At 44.7% G+C, this 27,578-nt stretch overlaps 1 protein-coding gene across 4 annotated transcripts; it reads right to left on the bottom strand.

The window, feature by feature from the left end:
• Positions 1 to 1,465: 1,465 nt before the first annotated feature.
• On the bottom strand, positions 1,466 to 27,384 carry Rp9 (RP9 pre-mRNA splicing factor). Of its 4 annotated transcripts, XM_027411679.2 has the most exons (7): positions 27,121 to 27,384; positions 20,310 to 20,406; positions 15,490 to 15,573; positions 14,500 to 14,629; positions 7,631 to 7,722; positions 2,865 to 2,926; positions 1,466 to 2,037 (listed from the first exon to the last, which is right to left on the bottom strand). In XM_027411679.2, exons 1-7 carry the CDS (start codon positions 27,246 to 27,248, stop codon positions 1,842 to 1,844), a joined length of 789 nt encoding a protein of 262 aa, XP_027267480.2. In that variant the 5' UTR covers positions 27,249 to 27,384; the 3' UTR covers positions 1,466 to 1,841. The 4 variants fall into 4 exon arrangements, with proteins under 4 accessions (XP_027267480.2, XP_027267478.1, XP_035299435.1 ...); XM_027411677.2 differs by lacking the exon at positions 20,310 to 20,406 and having other exon boundaries at positions 15,490 to 15,520; positions 27,121 to 27,383; XM_035443544.1 differs by lacking the exon at positions 27,121 to 27,384 and having other exon boundaries at positions 15,490 to 15,520; positions 20,310 to 20,380.
• Positions 27,385 to 27,578: the final 194 nt, after the last annotated feature.

Here is a 27,578-nt window from a genome sequence, read left to right on the forward strand (position 1 = left end):
GTAGATCCTGGGTTTGAGGCCAGATTGGTCTACAAAGAGAGTTTCAGAACAGCCGGATCTACAGGGAAACCCTGTCTTGAAACACCAAAAAGAACGTGTACAGCTGGCTCAGCAACAAAATACAGCTTCTCTACTTGTAGGAACATCCCTGACCTATGTCATAGCCCAGTCTATACCACAGGCACATGGGTGGGTTGTTTTATGCAACTAGAGGTAGGAAATTATGGATGCATTCTGTGATGTAGCTAGGAACTCAATCTAATGCTTCCCCGGAGTTGAAGATCTCTGTGAAGATCTTGCTACCATGAGATATATTAAGTGTGGCACAGGCACACACATGTCCCATTGTTACAGCTTCAAGTCAGTAAATAATGGCAGGGAATGTACACTTTGTTACTTTTTTTTTTTTTTTTTTTTTGGTTTTTCGAGACAGGGTTTCTCTGTGGCTTTAGAGGCTGTCCTGGAACTAGCTCTTGTAGACCAGGCTGGTCTCGAACTCATAGAGATCCTCTTGCCTCTTCCTCCCGAGTGTCTCCCTTGGCAGCCAGGCTGCCTTTCAAGTCAGATTTCTGCATCCTTCTAGGTCCTGGGACTAAAGGTGTGCTGCACTATACCCAGCTTGTTTTTGTTTTTATAAAATGGAATTTACTTGAAATAAGGTATAGCTGGCTGGTGGTAACAAGAGTACCACCCAAGCCTACACTTACAAGGCAGCAAGTACTCAATACTATAAGCGACCTTTTCAGACTCTTATTTAGAAAACTAAGAATGTGACGGTTAGCATAGAAGACCATTTGTATATAAAAAGCCTTGGGCTGGAGACTGTTAGTTCAGTCTGTAAGTGCTTGCCTTGCAAGCATCAAGACCCATGTGAAAAAAAGCCAAACATGATGGTGTGTATCTGTAATTCCAGTGTTGGGGAGGTGAAAACAGAATCCTGGGGGCTCACTAGCCAGCTAGCCTAACCTACTTGGTGAGCCGTAGGTGGGTAGTGAGGGACTCTGAGATAAAAAGTACCTAAGGAATGACATTTGAGGTTTTCCTCTGGTCTACATGTGTGCGCACGCACGCAAATGCTTTTTAACCCCAGCACTTGGGAAGCAGAGGCAAGCATATCCCTGTTAGTTTAAAGCCAGCCTGTCTACATAGGCAGCTTTGGGCCAGACAGAGCTATGACCCTGTCTCAAAATGAAATAAAGCAACCTATTTATTATGTTGATGGCACATGGTCCTTTTCTTTTTTCTCTAAAAAATATGGTCCTGCTGCTTAGCCCAGGCAGGCTGTGGATCTTCCTGTATCAGTCTCTCCCAGGGCTGGAATTGGAGCCCTCGCATACACCTAGGTCTACACAAGACATTTATAAAAAACTCCAATGCAAACTGGTGAGCCAACTGGAACAGGGGAAGAAAAAGGAGTGTGTAGTTTTTAGACTTGGACCACCTGCTTGAATTAATAATGATTACATTTAAAAAATAAATCATGAACTTTTATTATCCCGAACCACAGAGAAGGGTCAAGCCTGAAGTTCATGGGAACTGAGTTGCCACACCACGGAGGGCAAAGCTGTGGCAGCACCCTAGAGTGTTTCCTCAGAGTCTCTCCATCGCCCCCTGCAGGTGGCCCCGTTAAAGCAATCAGACACAAGTGACCATCAGGGAGAGGACAGATGCTGTTGGCAGCAGCACCTGCCTGCCCTGTGGTGGTCACCTGGTACCAAGAGGTGGTGACAATCTGCAGCCATGCCAGCAGGTGTCCCCGCCTAGTCCTGTCCCGTCGCTCTCAGGGGCTGCTGTGTCTGCTCTTTGGCCTGTGGGTGGTTTTGAGAATCTGCCATCAGCCATCACTCTGAGTCTGAGCTCTCACTCGACTTGGAAGCCTTGTGCTTTCGTTTCTTCCTCTTTTTCTTTTCCTTCTTTTTTTTCTTGTGTTTTTCTTTCTTCTTCTTTTTCTTGCGCTTCTCTTTGCCTGAGGAGCTGGAGCTGCTCTCGTCTTCATCTGAGGTGGAGTCCTCCAGTAACTGTTTTAACTGCTGGATCCTAAACAGATTCATCACAACATTCCACTTAAGAGCAGCCCTGAGCCAGGGAAATCATGAGTAACTACCTCGCTAAAGACAACCCCCTTCATTGTTCTAAATACCTGTGCAAACTCCCATAGCCCTGTAACTTCTAACAAGTGCATACCCACTGAAACATTCCCACTGCTGTTTCACAGTAACGCAGCTTCTCAAGAACTACAATACAGCCGATTAGAAAACAACCCTTTTTGTTCTGGGTGACAGGGTCCCAGTGTATTCTAGCCTAGCCTCAACTCCTATGTAGTGAAGGATGACCTTGAACTTCTGAACCTCCTGCCTGCACCTCCCAAGTGATGGTGGTATAGGTGTGCATTATAATAACTGGTATATGAAATTCTGGTGATCAAACCAAAACCACAGCTTCATGCATGCTAGGTAAGTACTTTGCCAACAACACTACACCCCCCTTCCTTAATCTTGTCTGTATGCTTGCTTAAAGCACTCTTTAGGCTGACACAGGAAAGTCTAGAATTTGAGGACAGCTTGAGCTGCAACAACACACACACACACACACACACACACACACAAACACCCTAAAGATACAGCACAATGTGATTGTCCACATCTCAAGGCACGCCTACTGTTTATCTAGGGAACTGTAGTAGAATCAGGCCTACTCATTCCCGGACATCTCCATTCAGTGATAAATATTCCTCTCCCAGCTATTCAGTTAATGAACTGGGATTACAAATGGTAATGGCCCCCAGATAGTAGGACACTTGTTTAAAACACCATATAGTTTCGGATTTGAAGAGGACACTGCTAACAATGATTGGACAGCCTTACCTTACATCCTTCTCATGTCTTTTATTCTCTCGAATGATGTCATACATGGGATCCTCGTGTGCCTTAAGGGTTAGAGAAAGTTACATTATGATCAGTAATCATGACTGCTTTATTATGTAAAAACTTAACCTCTATGAACTGAAACTGGGATTTGATGCAGATTCTTGTTTAGTTTCTCTAGCCTTGATTGCCTTCAAACTGTCTGTGGAGTGCAGTCTGGCCTTGAATTGTTGATTTTCCCTCCTAGGCCTCCTGAGTGCTGGGGTTACAGTTAGCTCCCTGTAGCTTGATGTTATATGTATCAGCATCTGTGTTTCTTCTCTCAATCACACAGGTTTTACCATGTAGCTCAGGCTAGCTTTGAACTTTCTATGACACCGAGGACAACCTTGACCTTGAAGTATTGACCCTCCTGCTTCTACTACCTAAAGTGCTGGATTACAGCCTTTGTCACCAGCCCAAGCTTATTTTGACACAAGGTCTCACTTTGTCATCTTGGGTCACCTCATTCTATGTCGATCCTGTTTCAATCTCCAAAGTGCTGGGATCCCAAGCAATAACCACCACACCTACTTACAATATATTTTAATCCCTTTAAAAGACTATGATTGAGCCGAGTGTTGGTGGCACATGCCTTTAATCCCAGCACTCGGGAGGCAGAGGCAGGCGGATCTCTATGAGTTCGAGGCCAGCCTGGTCTCCAGAGCGAGTGCCAGGATAGGCTCCAAAGCTACACAGAGAAACCCTGTCTCGAAAAACCAAAATAAATAAATAAATAAATAAATAAATAAATAAATAAATGACTATGATTATTATTATTTGGGGCTTTTGGAGATGAGAGTCTCACTATGTAGACCAGACTGGCCTCTAACTCATGGCAGTCTTCCAGCTATAGTCTTCTGAAAGTTGGGATTATAGCTGTGTGCCACCATACCCAGGATTTATTACTATAAACACTAAGGCTATAAAATACTTCTCCAATTATAATATACAGGAAATAATTAAATATTCCATATAAAGAAACACAGGAGAGGATGGAAAGATGGCCACTGGCTGCTCTTCCAGTGGACACGGTTTCTATTCCAAATCTACATGAGCTCACAGTCCTCTGCAACTCCAGTTCAGGGGATCTGACGCCCTCTTCTGGCTTCTCTGGGCATTGCAAGACAGGCAAGCAAAACATTCATACATAAAATAAAAATAAATAAATCTTTAAAAATTTTAAATAATGACCTCTAACTTAAGGCAATTCTGCTTCCCCTGGGTGCTGTGATTACAGGCACAAGGTACCACCTTTGAGGCAGGCAAGCATAGAGGTTAGTTTAGAAGCCTGGCACTCCCCTTGTTTTGGGCTATGCACTTGCCAAGCCTGTGCACACACCCTACTCTAAACAATGAACTGAGTTCCTCTTCACAGTGACTTCCAAGCACACATGGATTCTGAAGGTACAAATGTAGAGCTATTGTGCCTAGACAAGTGGTTTTAGGTTCATGTGTGATGAGGAAAAACTTTTTTTATTTTTTTTTATTTTTTTGAGACAGGGATTTTCTGCCTTGGCTGTCTTGGAATTCATTTTGGAGATCAGGCTGGCCTTGAACTCACAGAGATCTACCTGCTTTTGCCTCCCATGTACTCAGATCAAAGGTGTATGCCCAGCCCCTAAGTGAACTTTTAGGGAGAATGTTTAGTTACCATCTTAGGCCTATGTATAATGTGTGCACATATGATTAAATCAGATGTACCATGGGAAGTGACAAGTCCAGGAAAAAAAATGGTTATACAACTCAAATCTATCAATCAAAATAGAGAACCACTCTATGCCTAGTGACTGAAACCCTCTGTCCTTTAGCTCATTAAGCCACAGGCCTGAACTGGGTCCTCCATTCCTTGATGTGGGTTGGGTGGCCCTGGGTCAGTCTTTCTGTGGTTTGTTTTTTAGAGACAGGATCTCACCTATGAAGTCCTGGATGGCATGGAACTCACTATGTAGACCAGGCTGTCCCAGAACTCAGAGATCTGCTGCCTGTGCCTGAGTGCTGGGATTAAAGGTGTGTCACCATGCCTGGCTCTCCTGTGTCAATCTCGATAGAAGATTCATTCCTAATATGTACTGTTACTTTGGTTTGAATGACATACTCTTGCTCTTTGCAAATCTGTGTGTGCATTTATGTCATTATGTTTTAAACAGCATTTTAGTTTTTATTTCAGTGCATGTGTGAATGTACGCCATGTATAAGGGGAGTGCCCATGGAGGCCAGAAGAGGGTGTCATGTACCCTGGAACTACAGTCACAGCAGATGTGAGCTGCTTGATGTGGGTGCTGGAAACTGATCTTGGGTCCTCCAGAAGAGGGGCCAAGTGCCTTTATTATTTTTATTTTTCGAGACAGGGTTTCTCTGTGGCTTTGGAGGCTGTCTTGGAACTAGCTCTTATAGACCAGGCTGGTCTCGAACTCATAGAGATCCACCTGCCTCTGCCTCCTGAGTGCTGGCACTAAAGGTGTGCGCCACCACTTCCTGGTGCCAAGTGCCTTTAAATTAAGCAATTTCTCCAGCCCCATTATTATTATTTTAACATTTATTTATTTATGTGTGTGTGTATGTGTATATGCATGTGTGTGTATGTATGTGTGTATGTGTGTATGTATGTGTATGTGTGTGTATGTGTTTATGTGTGCGTGTGTGTATGTGTGTATGTGTGTGTGTAAGCACAAAAATGTGTACATGCTTATGTGCCACTGTGTGCTCATGGAGGGTGGAGGACAACTTTCAGAAGTCTCCTTTTCCCTCGAGTGTGGCTCAGTTGGTAGAGAGCAAGTGCAAATAAACTTAAAAATCTATACTCTCATCAACCAGGAGTAATTACTGTTATTTTTTGTGCATTTTATTATTATTCAAAATTTTTTGAGACAAGGTTTCTCTGTGTTAACAGCCCTGGCTGTCCTGGAACTCGTATTGTAGACCTAGCTGGCCTGAAACCCACAGAGATCCACCTGCCTCTGCCTTCCTAGTGCTGGAATTAAAGGTGTGTGCCATCACTGCCTGGCTAGTTTTTGGTATATTTTATAAAGAATTTGAGCCATAAGATATATGCAACTTTTTTGTTTGTTTTGTTAAGAGTCTCACTGTGTACCTCTGGCTAACCTGGAACTTGCTCTGGAGACCAGGCTGGCCTCAAGCTCAGAGACTGAAGTGCCTTGCCTCTGAGTGACAGGACTACAGGTATGGACGTCCACACACAACCACAGGTTGTTTTTCACTTAGGTTTTCATGAACCCTTTCCCCTAACAATCTGCAGTCTTCAACATCAGAATATAATTCTATGTCTGGGACTATAGGGAGTACACAGTGTTTCCTAGAAGGCAGGAGGCCCTGGGCTCTAGCATCGCAGAGTCTAGACAATGCTTCCCTCTTTCATTTTGGAGAAGTAAGTGTGTGTGTGTGTGTGTGTGTGTGTGTGTGTGTGTGTGTGTGTGTGATGAAGTCATCTCCCTAGTCCCTAGAGAATGCATTTTGATGTTTTGTTTTGGGAGAGGCTGTTGCTGCTGGCCCCCAACTGGCCTCACGCAGGGTCTTTTTGTTCTTTCTCAAGAGCTGAACTGCAGACACAGCTCACCACACCCGGCCCTGTCTACCTCATTTTGGATATACCCATAACCTTAGTACTTTACAGATCAAGCCTTACTCGGCAGAACTAGGTACTGGGTGTGAATGCACACCTCCATGAGGCTTTGTGAAAGTGCAGTGAGGAGATGGGAGAGCTATCTTATGTCATCTTAGCTAATACACACTTCCAGCTCCAAAGACACACCTAAGTTTACATGGGAACACAAATGTGAATTTTACAGATAGTAAACTACAGAGAAGGCTTGAACACATGGTGCTGGATTTGAGAAAACGAATCACTGTTTCTCAGGTTAAGCAAAGAATATCTATCAGCCGGACATTGCTGGCGCTCGCCTTTAATCCCAGTACTCGGGAGGCAGAGGCAGGCGGATCTCTCTGAGTTCGAGACCAGCCTAGTCTACAAGAGCTAGTTCCAGGACAGCCTCCAAAGCCATAGAGAAACCCTGTCTAAAAAAAAAAAAAAAAAAAAAAAAAAAAAAAAAAAAAAAAAATCTATCTATCTACCTACCTACCTACCTACCTACCTATCTTTGTTCTTTTTTTTTTCTGCAGTGCTGTGTACTGAACTCAAGCTCTATCCATGCTAGGCAAGCATTCCACCACTGAGCTATCTACATCCACCTCCAGCCGTTTCAAACTTTCTCAATTTGAGACAAGATCTCACTAAGTTGCTCAGGTTAGTCCTAAACTTTCTGTTCTCCATGTCAAACTGCTGACTTGTTAAACAGAGAACATTTTAATAGTCTTTCCCCTCCCTTTTCTTTTTTCCCTTCTGAGGCAGGACCTTACATTGCCCAGGCTGGCCTCACACTCACTGAGTAGCCAAGGTTGATTTTGAACTCATGACTTTGAACTTCTTCTGCCCCTACCTCCCAAGTGATGGCATTACAGGTATGTAACATCATGCTTGTTTTATGTGGTCCTGGGGCTGAACCAAGGGCTCTGCGCACTACACAAGCATTCCACCATAGGAGCTACACATGCAGCCCCCAGTTAGCTTCTTGTTAGAAACATTATCTGTTACAAATGTATACTGGGGTGTATGTATTTATAGAGCACACATTCACTAGTGACCACCTGTCTCCTAACGTTCACCATCTGTGATAACTGTTAATATGGACAGTGCAGGGTTTACTTACAACTCGGAACTGTTCTAACTTCTGGTTGCCTTTGATAAAGAAAGGGCATTCTTTGTCGCCTGTTCGATGGCCATACCTTTTGCAACGCCAACCTAAAGCCAAAGAAAAACAATTCCATAAAATATATTTCATCTCATTGAGATAATGTTTCAGTAGATTCAAGTTTCAAATTAGACTCCAACTCTAGAACACAAAGGATTAACGATGAAAACACAAAGGTCCCAGGAAATAATGAAGGGTAACTCATTGCTTCCTGGAGTCTTATGAACTTAGGAATAAATGTTCCATCATCAAATAATTATGAGGCAATCCAAGACTCTTAGTGTGTTCCACTCCAGTTTGGAGTACAGCAGGGGCTGGACAGAGGGCCAGCTGATTCCCAGCACCCACACAACCATTGCAGGTGGCTCACAACCATCTGCAACTCCAGTTCCAGGGGACCCGGGGCTCTTTTGGCTTCCACGGGCTGCTGCAGGAACTCATGCAAGCACACATGCACATAAAAGCAATTCAAAGGGAAGGAGATCCTTTTTATTTGTGAAACGGCTCTGCTTCTAAGGGCTAGGGGTTGAGTTAGTGAAAGAGAATGGCTTTGCATGCTCAAGGCTATGGGTAAAATCTCCAGCTTCACTACCACAGCGTCTTTCTTAGGCTGGGTAAACCATGTACAAAGTCGCCCCCACCCCCAGGTACAGAGTCCAGGCTCCAATTTCTAGACTTAAGTGACACTTGCCTCTGAAGTGCTAGGGCTTGGAGGACACACTATTATATCAAGCTTCATAGAACCTCATTTTTTCCTGTTTTAAAAGACAGGGTCTCACTGTGTAGCCAAGGTTAGCCTTAAATCCAGAGACCGCCTGCCTCTCACATGGATTAAAGGCACATGCCATAACACCTGACCTTGTTTGTTTTTTTAAAAAAATATTTTAAAATTATGTGTGTATGTATCTGAGTGTAGGTTTGTACATGTGCGTGCAGTGCCTGAAGAGTCCAGATGAGGGTGTGGGATGCTCTGGGTGGTTGTGAGCCACCTGATGTGGGTGCTGGGAACTGAACTATGGCCCTCAGCAAGAGCACTATGCATTCCATGCTGAGCTGCTTCTCCAGCTTGAGCCTCACTCTTAAACAAAACAACAGATTCTCTTAAAATGCAGTATCATTAGCACCACACAATTTAACCTGAAAGACAGAGAAACTGTTGGTTAGTTTAAAGAGGTTTTTGGCCCTGAGGAATTGACGTAGCAAACACATAAACACATGCTTCAAGTCAACACAAGCAAGCATGCAACTCGAAGGACTTCACTGACTGTTACTTGGCATTAGGTTTGGCAACCTGAGGAATGTGAAACAGCCATGAGGTCCCTGTTGTTGAAGATTATTTTAAGAACTGTTACTTTTTGTTTATGCTGCATCTGTTTAACTTTGTGAGCTGTGTTTCTGTGACTGTCTAAAACACCTGATGGTCTACTAAGGAGCTGAACGGCCAGTAGCGAGGCAGGAACAAGGATAGGTGAGGCTGCCAGGCAGTGAGGATAAATAGGAGAAACGAGGAAGAGAGCGAACAACAGGAGAACAAGGAGAGGACGACATCAGGGGCCAGCATGGAGTAAGAGTGAAGGTAAGATATACAGAAATAAGGAAAGGAAAAAGCCCAGAGGCAAAAGGTAGATGGGATAATTTAATTAGCTGGCAAGAAACAAGCCAAGCTAAGGACAGGCATTTATAAATAATAAGCCTCAGTGAGTGACCTATTTGGGAGCTGGGTGGCAGCCCCCTTCCAAAAAGAGCCAAAACAGTAAAACATCACACTCCAGATAAAAGTCAAATCAGATGCAGGGTGTTGGTGAGCCAAGTGACAACTGTACTTAAGTGTTGACCAAGGAGGTCAGGAAGCAAGAATGGGATAAAGATGAGCTGATGTGGTCCACACTAGCAACTACAGAAAGCATGCTATAAAAGTGAGTGATGGTCCTCTGTGGCATGTGCACGTGTGTATGAGAGTGCACGACTCATGTCAAGGCCAGACAGGAAGTCACGTGCCTTCCTCTGTCAATTCTCTGCCATATTCCCTTCAGACAGGGTTTACCACTCAATGTTTGGGCCAGGCTGACAGGCCAACAAGCTCTCAGGATCTGTCTCCACCATCTAATGTTGGGGTTTCTGGCACACTGGAGCTACAGACGTGGACAGCCTCTTCCACCATTTTACATGGGTGTTGGGGATTCTTGTCCTCACATGAACCCACCACTTTAACTCACAGGAAGAGACATACCTAGAATCCTAGTACTAGGGAGGATGTGGAGGCCTACTGAGTTCCAGCTAATAAGTGCTGTGGCAAGGGATCCTGTCTCAACCTCCCCTTCACTCATCCTAAACAGCCTCAGGAAGAAGGACCACATCCTAAACCAATGCTATATGTCAGCAAGACTCAGGGCATGAGAGATGCCAAGGGGCATGGCTGGATATGCACACATCCCAGTGCATATTACTTTTGCTCAAAATTATCTTAAACTGAAGGTGATGAGCTGCCATAGGTGCAGACCTGTAGTCCCCAACCCCAGGAAGCTGACACAACAGGATGGCTAATTTAAGAGTACCATGGCCTGTATAAGGAGATGGTATCAAAACAACAACAAAAACAACAACAAAATGCTGATCCTTGTCATTCCAAGTGTGGCCCACAGTAAAAGTGACAACATGGGAGATGCTATCAGTAGTGCATTCCTAGGACCCCCTCAAAGTATGAATGAACAACCTGAATGCAGAGCTGTACTGGCAGATCAAGGGACTAGTGACAGACAGCTCAGCAGCAGAGGGAACACTTTGTACCAGTGAGATTCTGTAGCACAGAGAACACAAAGAGACAGTAAGAGATGGGATGGGGTCGGGGAATGTGATCTGCAGGCTTGGCAGTTTGAGAACCAATTTTCTATTATTTTTTCAATATTTTGTTATTATTTTATGTGCATAGGTGTTTTGCCTACATGTCTGTCTGTCTATATACCACATTCATGTCTAGTGCCTAGGGAGGCCAGAAGAGGTCACTGGATTCCCTGGAACTGGAGTTATAAGCGGTTGTGAGCTGCCATGTAGGTGCTGAGAATGGAATCCCAGTCCTCTGGAAAAGTAAAAATAATAATAGAAAAACTGGTTTGAATGAGAATGGCCCCCACTTGGTGGAACTGTCTGGGAAGGATTAGGTGTAGCCTTGTCATTGGGGTTGGGCTCTGAAGTTTCAAAAGCCCACGTCATTCCCAATTAGTTCTCTGCTTCAAGCTTGTGGATGAGACATGAACTCTCAGCAACTGCCCCAGAACTATATCTGCCTACAGCATGATGTCCATAGCCTCACTCTCTGAAGTAAGCCCTGAATTAAGCACTTTGTTTTTGAGTTGCCTTGTACATGTGTTTTATTAGGGCAACACAAAAGCAAGACAAACAGCCAATGCTCTTAGACTAGAGAGCCATCTCTCCAGGTCCAGAACCACTTAACACCAGAGCCAAGGAATGTTTGCAGGTTCCTGTACATGCGTGGTCTGCTTTGTAGGACCTAAAGCCTCTATCACTTGAAGAAGTGGGTAAATGGTTGTGAGGAAACAAACACAAAAACATCTTCCCTTCAGAAACTGTACATCATCATATGCAAATATGGGCAAGAACACATTGCTGGGGACACCATAGGACTCCTGGCAGTCTATAAACATGGCATCAGTGGTAATCCAATTAATGAAGAATAGGCACAGAGGTCCCTCAAGATGGGCCAGGGGATAACCTTCATAATTCATTCTTTTTTGTTTACTTATTCTATTTCTATGAGTGTTTTGCCTGCTTGTATACTACATGTGTATCTGGTGTCCTCAGAGGTCAGATAAAGTACCCGAGCCTCTGAACTGGAATTACAGACTGTTGTGAGCTATTATGTGGGGCAGCAAGGTGCTTTAATTGCTGAGCCATCTCTCAAGCCCCAATCTGTTCTTTCTTAAAAGTAGTGAGAAGTTCTAGGCCAGCCTCAAACTATAGAATGGAAGTCTATCTCCCAACAAACAAACAAACAAACAAACATACATACATACAGACATAGGGACTAGAGAAAGGGCTCAGCAGTTAAGAGATCTTATTACTATTGCAGATGACCTAAGTTCAGTTCCTAGCTACCATGTTGGGCAGCTCATAACTGTAGTTTAAGGAAACACATGCACATAATTAAAAATAACAAAAATAAATTTGAGAGCCCTGGAGGGCTGGCTCAGCAGTTAAGATCAGATACTGCTCTTGCAAAGGACCCCAGTTTTGGTTCCTAGCACCTACGTCAGGTAGCTCAACTACCTCTGTCCTTTCAGGGCATCTGCAATCACATACATGCCCCCTTACCACCACACATATACACATAATGAAAAATAAATCTTTAAAAAATTTTCTAAACAAGTAATGAAAATAGTAGCATTTGTCCAAAGCAACTGTCTTGATCTAAATTACTCACAGGCTTTTCACTGTGAGGAAACAAACAAACAAAAAAACAACAAAGAAAATCTTTATTCAAAGGTAGCTGGCCTATTGAGGTTAATATTCCACAAACCAGTCCCATTTTGTGAAACTTGTAAATTTTTGTTTTATTTTATGTTGTGTTGGCATCATAAGGTTTGTGGACCATGTGCATGAAGTGCCTGTGCAGGCCAAAGACCTGGATCTTCTGGACTGGAGCCTTTGGGCCCCAGGTGGGTGCCGGAAACCCAACTCTGGGCCCTCTGTAAGAGGGTCAGGTGCTCTCACTGCTGAACCACTTCTCCAGGCCCCACGGGCATTCATGTCTTAGTCTGGTAGAATTTATCCAAAGACCTTGCAAGAACACCAGGAACTTGATGAGCCCCAGCTACTGTTCCCTCCGACTCCTTCATTTCCTTTATTTCTGTTCTTAAAACTAGCCAATCACGAAAGCCTGTGCTGTCGCACTCCATCCAGTGGGGGAAAGGCACAGTCATACCTGCATTAGAATACAATCAAGCACACTTACTGCCACAGTATGTCTGTAGTCTGGCTTAGGCCATGGGACACTTTTTTTAAAAACAGAAACAACCTTACTGAATTACTTTCCCTCTGTTCCTGTTTCTTTGGGTGACACTGAATATCTGCTTCCAATACAACAATGTAAGGAATGTTATTTCCAGAAAATCCACCCAGCCTGGGTGAAGAGTGCCACTTCTGGTGTCTGAACTGGGCGACTCACAGTGTTCTTGTCCTAGGTCACTAACAGTCTGAATGAGATCTAAGCTCCTTAAAAAGACAGAGCCACATCACTGTTTGATCAGCTCAGAGATCCCTGGGAAAGCCACACCTATAAGTTACTTGCCTAGGCACATCATTCATTCTATAGAAATGACAACTTTTTGGAATATTGGCTGAAAATAATGGCTTATTTAACATCCAGCCCCTGCTGGCTAGTTTTATGTCAGTTTAATACAAACTAGTCATTTTGGAAAAGGGAACCTCATTTGAGAAAATGTCTCCTGTAAGCAAGTCTGTTGGGAATTTTCTTGATTGATAATTGATATAGGAGGACCCAGATAGCTGTGGGTAGTACCCTCCTCTGGGCTGGGCTGGTGGCACAGGCCTGGGTGTCGGAAGCAGGCTGAGCAAGCCAAGGAGAGCAAGCCAGTAAGCAGCATTTCTCCATGGCCTCTGCATCAGCTCCAACCTCCAGGTTCCTGCCCTGTTTGAGTTCCAGGCTTGACATCCCTCAAAGAAATTTGTGATTTAGGATATATAAGCCAAATAAACTCTTTCCTCCCCAAGGAAACTAAGACACATTGTCAGGCTGGTTATCAAGAGGGCACACACACAAGAACCCCATCAGATGCTTATGGGAACCACCGTGGGGCTGGTACACTCAAAAGAGACTTTCACAGGTCCTGAGTGTGACCCTGGTCATCTAGAGCTGTGTATGTGTCTGGGAAGATCCCAGACACCCATTTTCTGTGTTACCTGGGGCATGGGCAGATAGGTTTTTAAAGGCAGAGGACAGCTGAGTGTGATGATGAACATCTGTAGTTCTAGCCACTCAGAAAGCTACAGCAGGAAGATTAGACAACACAGCAAGGCCTGACCAGAAGAGGAGGGCAAGCTGAAGCAGAGATCTAACCTGTGTCAGCTCTGAGGAGGCATGTTCCCATCATGCATGCATGGCACAAATGCAGGTGTTTATGTGCGTACACACACACACACTACACATACACACCCACACTCACTACACATACTCACACACTACAAACACACACTACACACACTCACACACCACGCACACACACACACACACACACACACACACACCACACACACTCACATACACTACACACACACACACTACACACACACACACACACACACACACACACACACACCAAGCCAGATTACCAGATAAAAGACTGTGGTACTGCCAAGTGCAGTACATAACCAGTGTGTACAGAGGTGTGCTGTGGTTTGGATTTGACTTGTCCCCCAAAGGTTCCTGTTGAAAACCTGGTCCCAAGTGTGGTAGTGCAGGTTAGAGGACCCTATAAGATGTGGTGCTTAGAGGCAGGTTTTGGTCAAGGGGACCAAATACTCACTAATGGGAACACAGGCCAGGTCTGGAGTGACTGTCCCCCCATCTCATCACTGCCTGCATGTGTATCCCTTCAGAATACTCCTTCGGCTTCTCCATCATGTATGATGCAAGCAGGAACATAGGCCAGGATGTTGCTGCTGCACTGTGTAGACCCTGGTCAGAACTGTGAGCTAAATAAACCTGTTCATGACATACCCACCCACATGCATCTTGTTTAGTGACAAGACAGACTGCCACAGAGATGTCACTCAAACCCGTTCTCACTCACACTGCATAACTTTGACCTCTCTCCCAAGAGGCATCCAAAGTCCTTTAGTTGGTGCATGAGCCAGAAACTCCCTGGCATGTTCATTGCCCGGCACATCTGGTATACAGTCTTCTGGCTTTGTCTCATCCTCCTACAGGAAGATAACAGTGTGTAAACAACAGAACAAGAACAATAACAACAAAAACCTGAAACCAAAAAACCCAACAAACCAAAACCAAAACAAGACTGTCCTTGCTTCCTGCATCCTAACTGTTTGACAATACCCTCCATAATAACATCCTCTGGGAACCGGGAGAGACATTCTGTCAGGGAAAGAACTACACAAGAAGAAATAGTTCCATCTCACTGTGAAGCACAAGCTCATGCAGGAATGACCTGTAACCTCCCCTCCACACTCTGACATTAAAATAGGCCAAACAGGTTCTATCCCCTCACAGTCTGTGGGAGGAGAAAGGCATTCTAAAATACTAGAGATAGGTGATTACATTTACAATCTTTCTTTTACTGAAAGTCTTGTGGCCTCTGGCTGTTTCTCTGTGTCCCCTGCTACTGAAACACCCTGAACCTGCTGCTAGGCTGCAGTGTTTGTCCTGTCAGGTATTTTCACAGGCTCAGCTGAGGGCTCTCAAGACTCCAACCCTAACTGCACTGAGGAGATGGCTGAGTGAGGCAGACAAGAACAATGGACAGCAGAGCTTCTGGAAGATACTGCCACAGAGACAGAAAGGGAGCGCAGGGACTTCTGTGTGTTTGCAATAGCTCCTTGGAACAGGGTATGATAGCTGACTAAATTTCTAGAAAGATATGTATGTATGTATGTATGTATGTATGTATGTATGTTTTGGGACAAAGACCAAAATTAGGATCCACCTGGTATCTAATGAAAAGAAACAATGTTTTCATATAAGGAGATTTAAAAAATACACCATTTTTTCCTAGTGAACCACTAAGCCCCAAGTATACAGAGTAACCAAGCCTACAGTCGCTTACCTTTATAAACCCAGGAGGAGGTTTCTCGTAACTAGAAAATGAAACACAAAAAGCAATCTTCATCAGACATGTAAATAGAAAACACTGCCGGGAAAACAGAGGGTGCACATCAGGAACTAGCCTCCTTGGAAGCCTCTGGCCACACCCACTGTGTTGGGCGCTCATCAGTCTCAGAATGTTAGTATCTGGGGCAGGTGGCTGCACAAGAACAATGATGCTCAAAGACCAACACTCAGACTCCTACAAACTCCAGAGTGACACAGGACACTCAGTCTGTGTCTCACTTCTTTAAACCCCTCCCTGGGAAGTACTTCTATCACTTGAAGGCCAAAAGGGACAGAAAAGCACAAGGATCTGTCCTTTCTTTGTTCTGACTCTTTCATGCCGGGCTAAGGGGTCTTTAGAAGAAAAATGAAAATTAGGTGTGAGAAACAAGGAAACAGACTAAGGGACAGTGAAATGACTGTTTTCTTATCTAAGATGTGGGAAAAACAACTTGGTAGGGGATTGGCATAGTTGCTTTCTATTGTTGTCACCAACGCCATGACCAAATATAACTTGGAGAAGAAAGGGAGTAACTGAGCTTACAGGTTAGGTTAGGTTAGGTTAGGTTATCACTGAGTGAAGGAAGTCAAGGCAGGAACTGAAGCAGAGACCATGGCTAGCTCAAACTGCTTTCTTATACAACCCAGGGAGCCCAGGGTGGCACCACCTCCAGTGGGCTAGCCCTGCCCACATTCATCATTATTTCAGAAAATGTCCCCAGACTTTCACAGGCCAATCTGATGGAGGCAATTCCTCAGTTGAGGTTCTGTTTTCCCAGCTGACTTTAGTTTGTGTCAAGTTGACAAAACTAACCAGTACAAGAATGGATCTCTATGAATTTGAGGCCAGGCTGGGCTACACAGTGTCCCAAGACAGCCAGAGCTACACAGAACCTCAAAACAAAACCCCAAATGAGCATCTTCCTTCTTTCTCACTTTAAAATTTCCAAAAGTGGCCTAGAGCTCACTAGGCCAGCACAGGCTGGCCTTGAACTCAACACAACCTTCCTAGTGTATGACACCATGGCTAACACTGTAGTGTTTCACTATCAAATGTAAGCAGAGATACCAAAGAGAACGAAGAAACAAAACCACAGGCTAGGGAAATGTGCCTCAGCTGGTAAAGCCCATGCTTCGTGGGCAAGAGGACCTGAGTTCCTTGAACCCATAGAAAAGCAAAGCTGGGCATGCTGGTATGCACTTAAAACCCCAGAGCTGGGGAGGCACTGACAAGCAGACTCCTTGGGCTTATTGGCCAGTTAGTCTAGCCGACTTGGTGAGATTTTAGCCCAACGAGAGACCCTGCCATTGGATCACCTCCCAGGGATGATATCAAAGGCCTCCTCGTGCAGGTACACACAAACACATAAATAAATAAAAACATGTAAGCCAGAAATTGAAACACAAGACAAGCCAGGGCTGATAATGCAAGCCTGTAAATAGAGCAGTTAGGGAGGCTGAGGCAGAAAGATGGCAAGTTCATGGGCTGCTTGGGCCACACAGTGGGTAACTTAACAAGACCTCATTTCAAAATAGAAAACAGAAGGGGGCCTAGGGATATAGGTCAGTATTACAGTGCTTGCCTAAGCTTCACAAAGCCCTAGGTCAACTCCCAAGGATGCACAAAGGGCAAATAAGAAAAAGTGGCAATAAAGGAAACAGAAGAAAACAAAAAAAAAAATTAATGAATGTACATCACCGAAACAAGAACAGAATGTTCTGAAAAACAATGCTCCGAACAAGAAAACGTTTTTTTGACTTCATGAAAGTTATTTTTATACCTTTTTATTTTTAAAATTAGCATATGAAGTATTAGCTGTTGTACTATTCAGGGTTCTCTAGAGGAACAGAAATGATAAGATGAACACACACACACACAAACACACACACACACACACACACACACACTATCTCTCTCTCTCTGATTTATTTGAAAGGCTTAAATGTTGTGGTTTGACTACTACAAGGGCTGTCTCCCAACCGAAAGGTCATTAAGCCACTGTTCAGTTAACAAGGTTGGATGTCTTGGCTTGTTTTCGGTCTATGTTGTAATCCAAAAGGAGGTTCTAATACCAGCAAAGGATGCCTGAGCAGCAGGATAGACAAACTTGACAGAGACAGTGAGGGTCAGCAGACAAAATGCTTCTTTTATGTCCTTTTATGTGAACTAACACCAGATGTGGCCCAGACTCAGGGTGGGCATTCCTATTTCGAATGACCTGATTAAGGAAATCTCCCACAGCTGTACCCAGCTGCTTGGTTTTTAATTGATTCAGGATGCAGTCAAGATGACAACCAAGATCAACCATCACAAGCCCACTCCTTGTCAACTTGACACCAATCACATTTCCTTATTGTTGGTGGGCATGTCAGAGTAGTAGCAGGTAGCAAATGAAGTCCAAGGTGTCAGCCCACCAGGAGGAAATTCTCTGCTAGGTCAATGTTGGAAGGCAAGAGTGAGGTCTGTGAGACCACAGACCCCAGAAAGTCTTTTGCTTCTGCTGCGACTTTACATGTTTGCTGCTACTATCTTTCTCTGGTATCTGGCATGGTATGAATGAATGGCTTGGGGAGATCCCCACTGCCTGTAACGCAGTGTGTTTATCTCATGGAAACATTCTGTTCTACTGGGCATTTTTACCTATGGATTATTATGAAGATGATTCCTCCCTGTACTGCCTAACTGATAATAATATGTTTGTTCATACTGAGTTTTGATGAACAAAAATAAATACAAGGAAATGTTACACAATTAGGGCCTATGAGTTTCACCTAAGGAGCTGCACTGCATAGATCATAACTCAAGTTAATCATTAAGAAAACAATTGCAACCCAGGAGCCAGGCTGGCTCAAATTCCTCTAATCTTAATGCTGAAAGGCACTGTCACAGGTTTCAGTGGGCATCATTAGCTGAAACAAAGCTTTAAAATAACTTCAGGTTAGATGTTTTGATAACAGCTTTGAGATGAAAAAATCCCAGAAAACAATATAAAGTTCACAAGGACACATAGCTGAGGTCAAAAAATACAAAGCAGCCCAATTGTTACTAGCTGGTGTACTTTCCTTGCTAAGGTTGGATGATGATCAAAGGTGATGATTAATTCCTTGTACCCATTTTTGCCCTCAATCTCCTGATATAAGAAATTATTCATAAGCTGATTCTTTTTCATATATAAAGGTTTAGGTTTGTGACTCCTTTAAGATCCCTTACAAGATTACCTTTCAAGATAAGTAATAAAGTAATTGGCCCTTTCTTTGTAACTGCAAACACAGCCTGCCAGTAAAAAACCTGACTAAGAAGACTAGCTTGCTTGCCCACATGATTAAACTATAATAAGTTGCTTGGGTAGGAATGTATGTGGATTCTTGGAGTAATTTGTTTTTCACCTGTAATATGTAAAATGTTTAATCATGTAAAGGAGATGAAAAACATGTTTTTACCTGTATTCATTATAATCATTCACTTGAAAAACAGAATTTAACCACATTGTAATTTCTATATTGCTTGACAAACTTTGTGAGGTATATAAGCTGTAGGAAAAAAGTATACAGTAGAAGGAACATGAAAGAATACAGAAGAATAGGGAATAAAGAAGGAAACCATCAAGTGAGTGTGAGTGTCTTTTTCCTCTAACACTAACCCTCAGATAGAAAGCCAAGTGTGCGCCAATGCTGTCCGTAGATTCCTTCCGAGCCCTGTGCTGCTGGAGGCTGGACCCCAGGCAGCCATACCTTATATCATATTTATTGTCTAAATGAAAACAATAAACAGGTCAGAATTCTACCTAACATCATATAACTATGCCATGTACAACCTCAGATGTGTTATGTATTTTAGAGTAAGTGGTGACATCCCTTGAGGAATGCTTACTCTTACATTGTCTCATAACTTAAATGTGATAATAACCACTGATATTACCTTAATCAGTTGTCATATTACATGAAGAAATTAAAAACAAAATACAGTTTGACAGAAACACTTATCAATTATAATCTTCCTTTCTTCGATGGTCACGTAGCCGTAACTGGTATTTACAACTACCTCCCTTTCTGGATTTCCTCCATCCTCAGCAAGCACCTCAACAGGTCTTGGCTCTTCCCCCGAGGAGTGACCCATACCTTCATTCCTGAAGGGCCTGCGCCCTTTGCCATCCTGTCTGGATTAGGTTGTTGTAGTTTTCCACTGACATTAATCACAGGACATGGTAGCTCCAAGAGATGCCCTAAAGGAGCTCCTGCACTCCAGACATAATCCTTCTTACCTCTATGTGGAGAGACATCCAGTTTCCCCATGGTAATCTGGGTCAATCACCCTCCAGATACTTTTACTTTACTCCTTTCTTAGCCTGTTGGCTTTTAAAGGCACCAGAAGCCCAAAGTGTCCAGGTGGTAGTCTGAGCTTCCAGTTCAATGGCATGTTTGTTGTGGCTCCAGGTAGGAGCGCTCCACCTCCCCCCTGAAACCAAAACATCTAGACCAGCAGAGGTGGCAGGGATAGGAGGCAAAAATTTCTCTAGTAGGTCACTAGAGGTGACAGTGAATGGAACCATTCCATCTCATCCCCTTGAATCCTGGACCAGTGGATCCCGGCTATGGGAGAAACCGTACCACATACTGGACCCTGATTCAAAGCATATTATCACCTTGTGGAGGACCCCACCCCTGCCCTGCAGGCTACTGCCACTTGATCGGTATTTTAACTGTGCCTTCAAAAGGCCATTTCAACATTCTATCAAGATTGTGGGAACATGGTAAAATGTGGGCCCAAGGTCATACTTCTCTGGCTGTAAAATCAGTTTCTTGGTCATCAACCATGCTGTGCTGATTGCCATGATGGTGAAGAAAGCATTCGGTAAATCCACAGATAGCAGTTCTAGAGAAGCAGATGTACAAGAATAAATATCTGTTCCAGTAAGGAAAAATGTTGGCCTTCCTATGAAGCAAGCTCCAATGCAACTATATGTTGCCAGGTTATTGGCTGGTCATCGCAGGGAATGGTGCCATATCTGGGGCTCACTGTTGACCTCTGCTGCTGACAGATGAGGCCCTCAGCAGCAGCTGTAGACAAGTCAACATTGGTCAGAGGAAGTCCATGTTGTCAAGTCCATAGCCTCCATGTCTGCCACTATGGCCACTTGGTTCATGGGCCATTTGGGCAGTGACAGGAATAGCTAGGGTAAGGGTGCCGAACAATCTAGTAAACTAGGCCCTAATCTTCTCCTCCTTAACCTATCATAGGGCACACCTCACAAGCCTATAGGTTCATGTTTGGGTGCAGAAGACACTGAAACTGGAATAGAAACCATAGGGATTTGGGCAACTTCTTCATGTACTTCACTTGGACCATTAGAACCTGCTTGGACTCAAACATGTATACACCACTTCCATCTGATAATGGATTGTTGCTATGTATGTCCTACTTTATGGTTGTATTAGTCAGGGTTCTCACAGAACTTACAAAATGAATCTCTCAATCTCTCTTTCTCTCTCTCTCTCTCTCTCTCTCTCTCCCCCCTCTGTGTGTGTGTGTGTGTGTGTGTGTGTGTGTGTGTGATTTATTGGAATGACTTACAGGCTGCAGTCCCACTAATCCAACAATGACTAGTTGTGAATGGTAAATCCAGTAGTTGCTCAGTCCCACAAGGCTGGGTGTCTCAGCTGGTCTTCTGTATGTGCTGGAATCCAGAAGCAGCTCCAATACCAGTGAAGGAATGGATGTGCTGGCAGGGCAAGGGCAAGCAGGCAAAGAGCAAAACCTTCCTTCTCCCATTGCCCTTTTATAGGCTTCCAGCAGAAGGCGTGGCCCACATTAAAGGCATGTGTCTTCCTGCCTCAAAATCTGGATTAAAGCCATGTGTCATCCTACCTCAGGTTGCAGATCAGAGGCCTGTCTTCCCTCCTCAAAGGTTTGGACTAGAAGTGGATTTACCTACTTCTAGCCAAGCAGAGTATCTCTCACAGGAGTGCCCTCCATTTCTGGATTGTAGTTCATCCCAGATATATAGTCAAGCTGACAACCAAGAACAGCCATCACAGTGGGTCAGATAATATCCGACACATGAAGAGCAGCTCAGTTATATGGTAAATTGGTGGCCCATTGTCAAACGTTCAGTTTCCACTAATGCCCAATAGCAGGCCAAGGGCTGTCTCTCAAAGGGAGAATAATTTTCTACAGCTATTGGTAGAGCCTTGCTTCCAAATCCCAAAGTCTCTACTATGATTCACCTAAGGGGCCTGCCAACAGCTCCAAACAGCATCCCTATCTGTCACTAACACCTCAGATACCATCAGGTCTGCTGGATCGTATGGTCCAAGTGGAAGAGCAGCTTGCAGAGCTGCCTGGACCTGCTGTTGAAGACCCTATCCTGTTTCAGGCCCCACACAAAGCTAGCAGCTTTCCGAGTCACTTGACATATGAGCCAGAGTAACACACCCAAGTGGGGAATGTGCTGTCTCCAGAATCCAAACAGGCCCGCTAAATGTTTCTTGGTGGTGGGAGGGGCCAAGTGTAATAACTTATCCTTGACCTTAGAAGGAATATCTCTGCATGCCCCTCACCACTGGACTCCTAAGAATTTCACTTTAAAAATTCAAGGTAGAAGGCCCTTGAATTTCTATTGGATTTATTTCCCATTTTCTGATGCACATAGGCATGACTAACAAATCCAAAGAAGTTGCTACCTCCTGCTTACTTGGTCCAATTAGCACAATGTCATCAACAGAGTACAGCAGTGTGAAATTTTGTGGGAGAGACAGATGATCAAGATCTCCTTGAACCACACTATGACACAGCGATATACTGTAAAAGTATACTGCTGGCCTTGCCAACTGAAAGCAAAAAGCTTCTGGTGGTCCTTATGGATAGGTACTTAAGAAAAAGCATTTGCAGCTGGAACTAGCTCCTGTAGACTAGGCTGGTCTCGAACTCACAGAGATCCACCTGCCTCTGCCTCCCGAGTGCTGGGATTAAAGGTGTGCGCCACCACCGCCTGGCTGAGACCCTATCGTGAAGAACCAAAAAGAAAAAAGAAAAGAAAGAAAAGCCATTTGCTGGATCAATAGCTGCAAACCACGGACCAGATGTATTAATCTGCTCAAGTACTGACACCACATCTGGTACAGAACTGAGAATACGAGTTATTATTGATGGAGTTTTCTACAATCCACCTATCTTCTGCACAGACCAGATAGGAGAGTTAAAGGGAGATGTGGTGGGAACCACCAGCCCTGTATCTTCTTTTGTTTTGTTTTTGACTGTTTGTTTGAGACAGGTTTCTCTGCGTAGCCTTGGCTGTCCTGGAACTCAATCTGTAGGCCAGGATAGCCTCCAACTCACAGAGATACATCTACCTCTGACTCCTGAGTGCTGGGATTAAAAGCGTGTACCACCATCACCCGGCTCCATCCCTGCATCTTTCTTTCTTTCTTTCTTTCTTCTTCTTCTTCTTTTTTTTTTTTTTTTTTGGTTTTTCGAGACAGGGTTTCTCTGTGGCTTTGAGGGTGTCCTGGAACTAGCTTTTTGTAGACCAGGCTGGCCTCGAACTCACAGAGATCCGCCTGCCTCTGCCTCCCGAGTGCTGGGATTAAAGGCGTGCGCCACCAACGCCCAGCTCCTGCATCTTTCAAGTCCTCCATGGCATTAATTTCTTCAATTCCTCTTGGGATGCAATATTGTATTTGGTTCACTACTTTCCCTGGTACAACTCCCATGACTTCCACTTGGCCTTTCCAATCATAATAGCCCTCGCTCAATAACTCAGGGAACCTATGTGGGAATCCTGCCAACTTCTGAGTACAATTATCCCAATTACACATTCTGGAACTGGAAAAATAAATATAGCATGAGTTTGGGGACTCACTGTGATTTGGATTTCAGCCAAAACCCCATTAACTACCTGATTCCATAAGCCCATACTTTAACTGGAGGTCCACAGAGCTTTTTGGGGTTTCATGGAATTGCTGTCAATTCAGAACAGTATCCAATAGACCCTGGAAAGTCTGATTGTTTCTTTCCCCCAGTGTACAGTCACCCTTGTAAAAGGCCACACATCCTTCTTGGGAAGAATGGCAGAAATGCCAACAGTAAGCTCTTAGTGAATTTAGCAAGGTCCTTCCTTAGGGGAACTTGGATGCCCTTTCATTCAAGGTATTCTGAGTCTACAAATAGGCTCATTTGGAAATTTGTTCATGTGCCAAGAGTCCCTCTTGCCACAATCCAATGTAGTCTTTCTTTTGTTTGAGAATTCTTCTTATTATTATTCTTCTGCTTATACAGATCAAATAAAAACAGGCTTCTCATCTATTTCACTCCTGAAAACACCATTGACTAATTAGCCAGCTCCAAAGGCCCATAGGAGTATGCCACCATAAAAATCACTTTGCCTATGATGCCCATTATAAGTTAGGCCATTATGTACACAGCTTTGCCTATGCTGCCCATTATGATAACTACAAAACCAATCACATCTAATTCATCTAACCAGCAGCAACATATCCAACCCTAAGGTCTGGTACAAGGAAAAGTGTGACCACAAAGATCTTCAAATGTGCTGGTGCCCCTTCACCATTTTTCCTCTTATAAAACTAATGAAGGCCATGTCTTCTGGGCCTTCCTATTGTAGAGGATTGGATTTTACAGTGTACTCACTCTAGTTTTATCAACACTAAGACAAGGGATATCAGGTATCTCCATCTCTTTTTCAGTAGCCCATCTTTTGGCAAATGCTTCAGCAAACCAATCAAGCTTTTGACAAAAAAAAAGAAAAAGAAAAAAAAAAGAAAAAAAAAGTATCATTTCCATATTAAACCCAGAATTTCCACTCAGAGGGCCCATGTCAATAAACTCATCCTGATCCGGTTGTATGTTCCTTCCACCATCATCCCACACCCTTAAAATCCATCCCCATACATACTCCCCAGACTTCTGCTTGAACGAATTGGTAAATTCATTAAGCTCTTTAGTGGTATGGAGCACCTCCTCATAAACTACACTTTCTCTCACCCCTTTAGGAGGAGCCCACTTAAAGTCTGGATAGATCTAGATGCAGCACAAATTCTCTTTGATCTTAATAATAAAACTCAGAGTCGGTTACCAAGGGGTGAAAGCTGAAGGATCAGAGAAGCAGAGTGTCCAGCCACTAAAGAATTCTTATCTCTACCAATGCTCAGACCAAAAGGGCGATCTTGTCCTTAGACTGCCCTGAGCTCCTGTCTCCTCCCACCTTATACTCCCCTCTCTGCCCAGCCATATCACTCGGTTTCCACCTTCCTAGTGCTGGGATTAAAGGCATGTGATCCCAATTGTTGGGATCAACTTTGTTAGTTCTGTTTCTTTTTGGGGCAGATTCAATTTTGTCTAGTCAAGGGTGGCCTTGAATTTACAGATATCCGTATGCACTGTCTCCAGAGAGTGCTATTAAAGGTGTGTGTCACCACTTACTGGCCTCTATAACTAACTGGTAGTTTAGCTCTGCACTCTGATCTTCAGGCAAGCTTTGTTATAGCATTCACAAAATAACTATCAGTGGGCCCTGTGGGACATCAGTATCTAGCCTGGCATCTCTTCCAGGAAAGTCAAAGCTGTCTGGCAGACAATGAAGGATTAGCCTTAGGCAAATGCAGAGAGGATTTTGTTAAAGGGGTCTGGGATATGGTTGCATTCTCTGCTAAGTGTGGAGAGACTACTTCTTCAGGTGAGATGAGCTCTTGAGAATCTGAGGGTTCAAATTCTCAGTAGGATCCTTTCATGCATCTCCATGCCAAGTGCAGGGTCCAATTCCTTATCCACCAGTGCCCTTACTTTAACTGCTGACCCTCTCAGTGGCTGGAACCGAGCTCTATGGCTTCGGAATAGAAGATTCTCTTCCAGAGCACACTGAGAAACCATTAGACTGTTTATGCACATCTGGAGCCACTCAATTATATCACTGAGTTCAGACTTTTCCTTTGTCATTGTACCCAAAGATGCCAGAAGCAACCAGCCAGCCCTGGTACTCTCCTTATTTTCCCACTGACTGTTGAAAGTTTTATGTACAGAGTCACTAAATTCCCTGCTCCTCCCAATAGGTGAATCAGGATATCTAATGCATTCATCTAAATAAGTTCTTCAAATAGTTCACACCATGGATATTTAGAGCTCTCTGTGCTTTTTACGAGAGGCTTCAGTAACCATAGGTGTTGTCAAACTGGAAAGCCTATTCTGAGAAGCCGGCAGTTGTTCAGTCTACAAGGCTGGACGTCTCAGCTGATCCTTGGTAGATGCTGGAATCCTAGAGAAGGTTCTAATACCAGTGATGGTTCAATCGTGGAAACAGGCTTTCAGTATCTTCCTATTACCACCAGTCAATTGTGTATTTAGTATTACCTTCATGTAGTACTGTGTTAGAATATTTTTTACTTTATTACATTTTTATGTCTGTGCCAAGCCATGTGTGTAGAGGTTATAGGCCAACTTGCAGGAGTCAGCTCTTGCCTCCTATCATGTGAGTCCTGGGAACTGGACCCTTGCCATCAGGCTTGGCAGCAGGGCTTTTCCAAACCTGCTGAGGCATCTTGCTGGCCCAGAATATTTGATTTTAAAAACTGCTGCTGAAGTCTGATTTGTTTCATAAAAAAAAAAAAAAAAATGTCCAGTGGCACAGGAGAGATGGCTCAGTGGTTAATAGCACGCACTGTTCTTGCAGAAGGCCAGGTTTGGTTCCAAGCATCCACATGGTTCCTCACAACTGTAAGAACAGTTCAGTTCAGGGGATTGATTCATCTGGCTTCCTCTGGCACCAGGCACGCAGATGGTGCAAGTACATATATGGCCTATATATCGGATAGAATTCTCAACGATTCTGAAATGGCCCTAAATATACTTCTATTATTGTACTATATACCATGTGCCTCTGCACAGTGACGGTGGTGTCAAAAGGTCTAACATTTATAACATCAAAACATAATAAAAAATAATCAAGTCTGAAAACAAAATGGATAGCACTTGAGAAAACACGAGAGAGACAGAGAGAGAGAGAGAGAGAGAGAGAGAGAGAGAGAGAGAGGACTGACTTGTCTGCATAACAAGTAAACCTCTATTCTACAGTTTCCTGTCCTCATGCCCCATAATCTGTGTCTACCACGCTCAGCAGCCCTAAACCTCTCCTCCCTGCTTCTGACTTGTATCCTGGTTTAGTCCACAGAGCCGAGGCCGGGCCACTTTCCCTCACCTACGCAGGACACCACACTCCAGCGCCGCAGGTCATGGGGCTACAAGCCACCTTCCCGCGTGTCTTCCGCAGTTTCCACCCAGAGCTTCCCGCCGGTCCCGTAGGTGGCAGAGGACCGGAGGTCTGCGTCTCTCGGCGCCCATGGGCCGCGGGGCTCAGAACTCGGGCCTCCGGACGCAGCTACCGCCACCGCCGCTGTCGCCGTGCCGGGGACACCAGCCGGCTTCCCTCCCGCGTAGAGAGCCGGGGCCCGTCAGGCCGCGACGCCCACCCGTCGGCTGCGGCTGGTGCAGGCGAACGAGGGCGTTCCCCTCGGCCCCCGATCGCGCCTCGCATCCCCGGCCCGCACCCCCCCGCACGGTCCCCGCCCGCAGACTCACAAGGACTCCAAGTGCTTGAGCTGCTGCAACTGCTGCGCGTCGTGCCGCCGCCGCTTCTGCTCCCGCCGCCGCTGCAGCTCCTGCTCCGCCGGCTCCCGCGGCCGCCGAGAACCGGCCCCGGACGACATCGCGACCCGAGGCGGGCTTGGGAGGAGGCGGCCAGACGCTCCCTCCGCCCCGCAGCGCACCCCGGCCAACGTCCCACCGGCTCGTGCAGCAGAGGCTGAGCTACAAGCCTGGAAGCCGCTGCCAGGCCCCAGCGGCCCCCGAGGCCTGCGGGAACTGAAGCGGCGGCGGCGGGCGGGGCAGGGCGGGGCGGGGCAGGGCAGGGAGGGCGGGGCCTGAGGGCTTCCGGGTGCTCCAAGTCGCCCGAAGGCCACACCCACTTCTGAGGCTTGTTGCTTCTCAGTTTTTTAAATTTTTTAAAATTTGTTTGTTTTATTTGTTGTTGATTTTTA

Source organism: Cricetulus griseus, chromosome 4 (assembly GCF_003668045.3).
Source record: "Cricetulus griseus strain 17A/GY chromosome 4, alternate assembly CriGri-PICRH-1.0, whole genome shotgun sequence".
Lineage (NCBI taxonomy): Eukaryota > Metazoa > Chordata > Mammalia > Rodentia > Cricetidae > Cricetulus > Cricetulus griseus.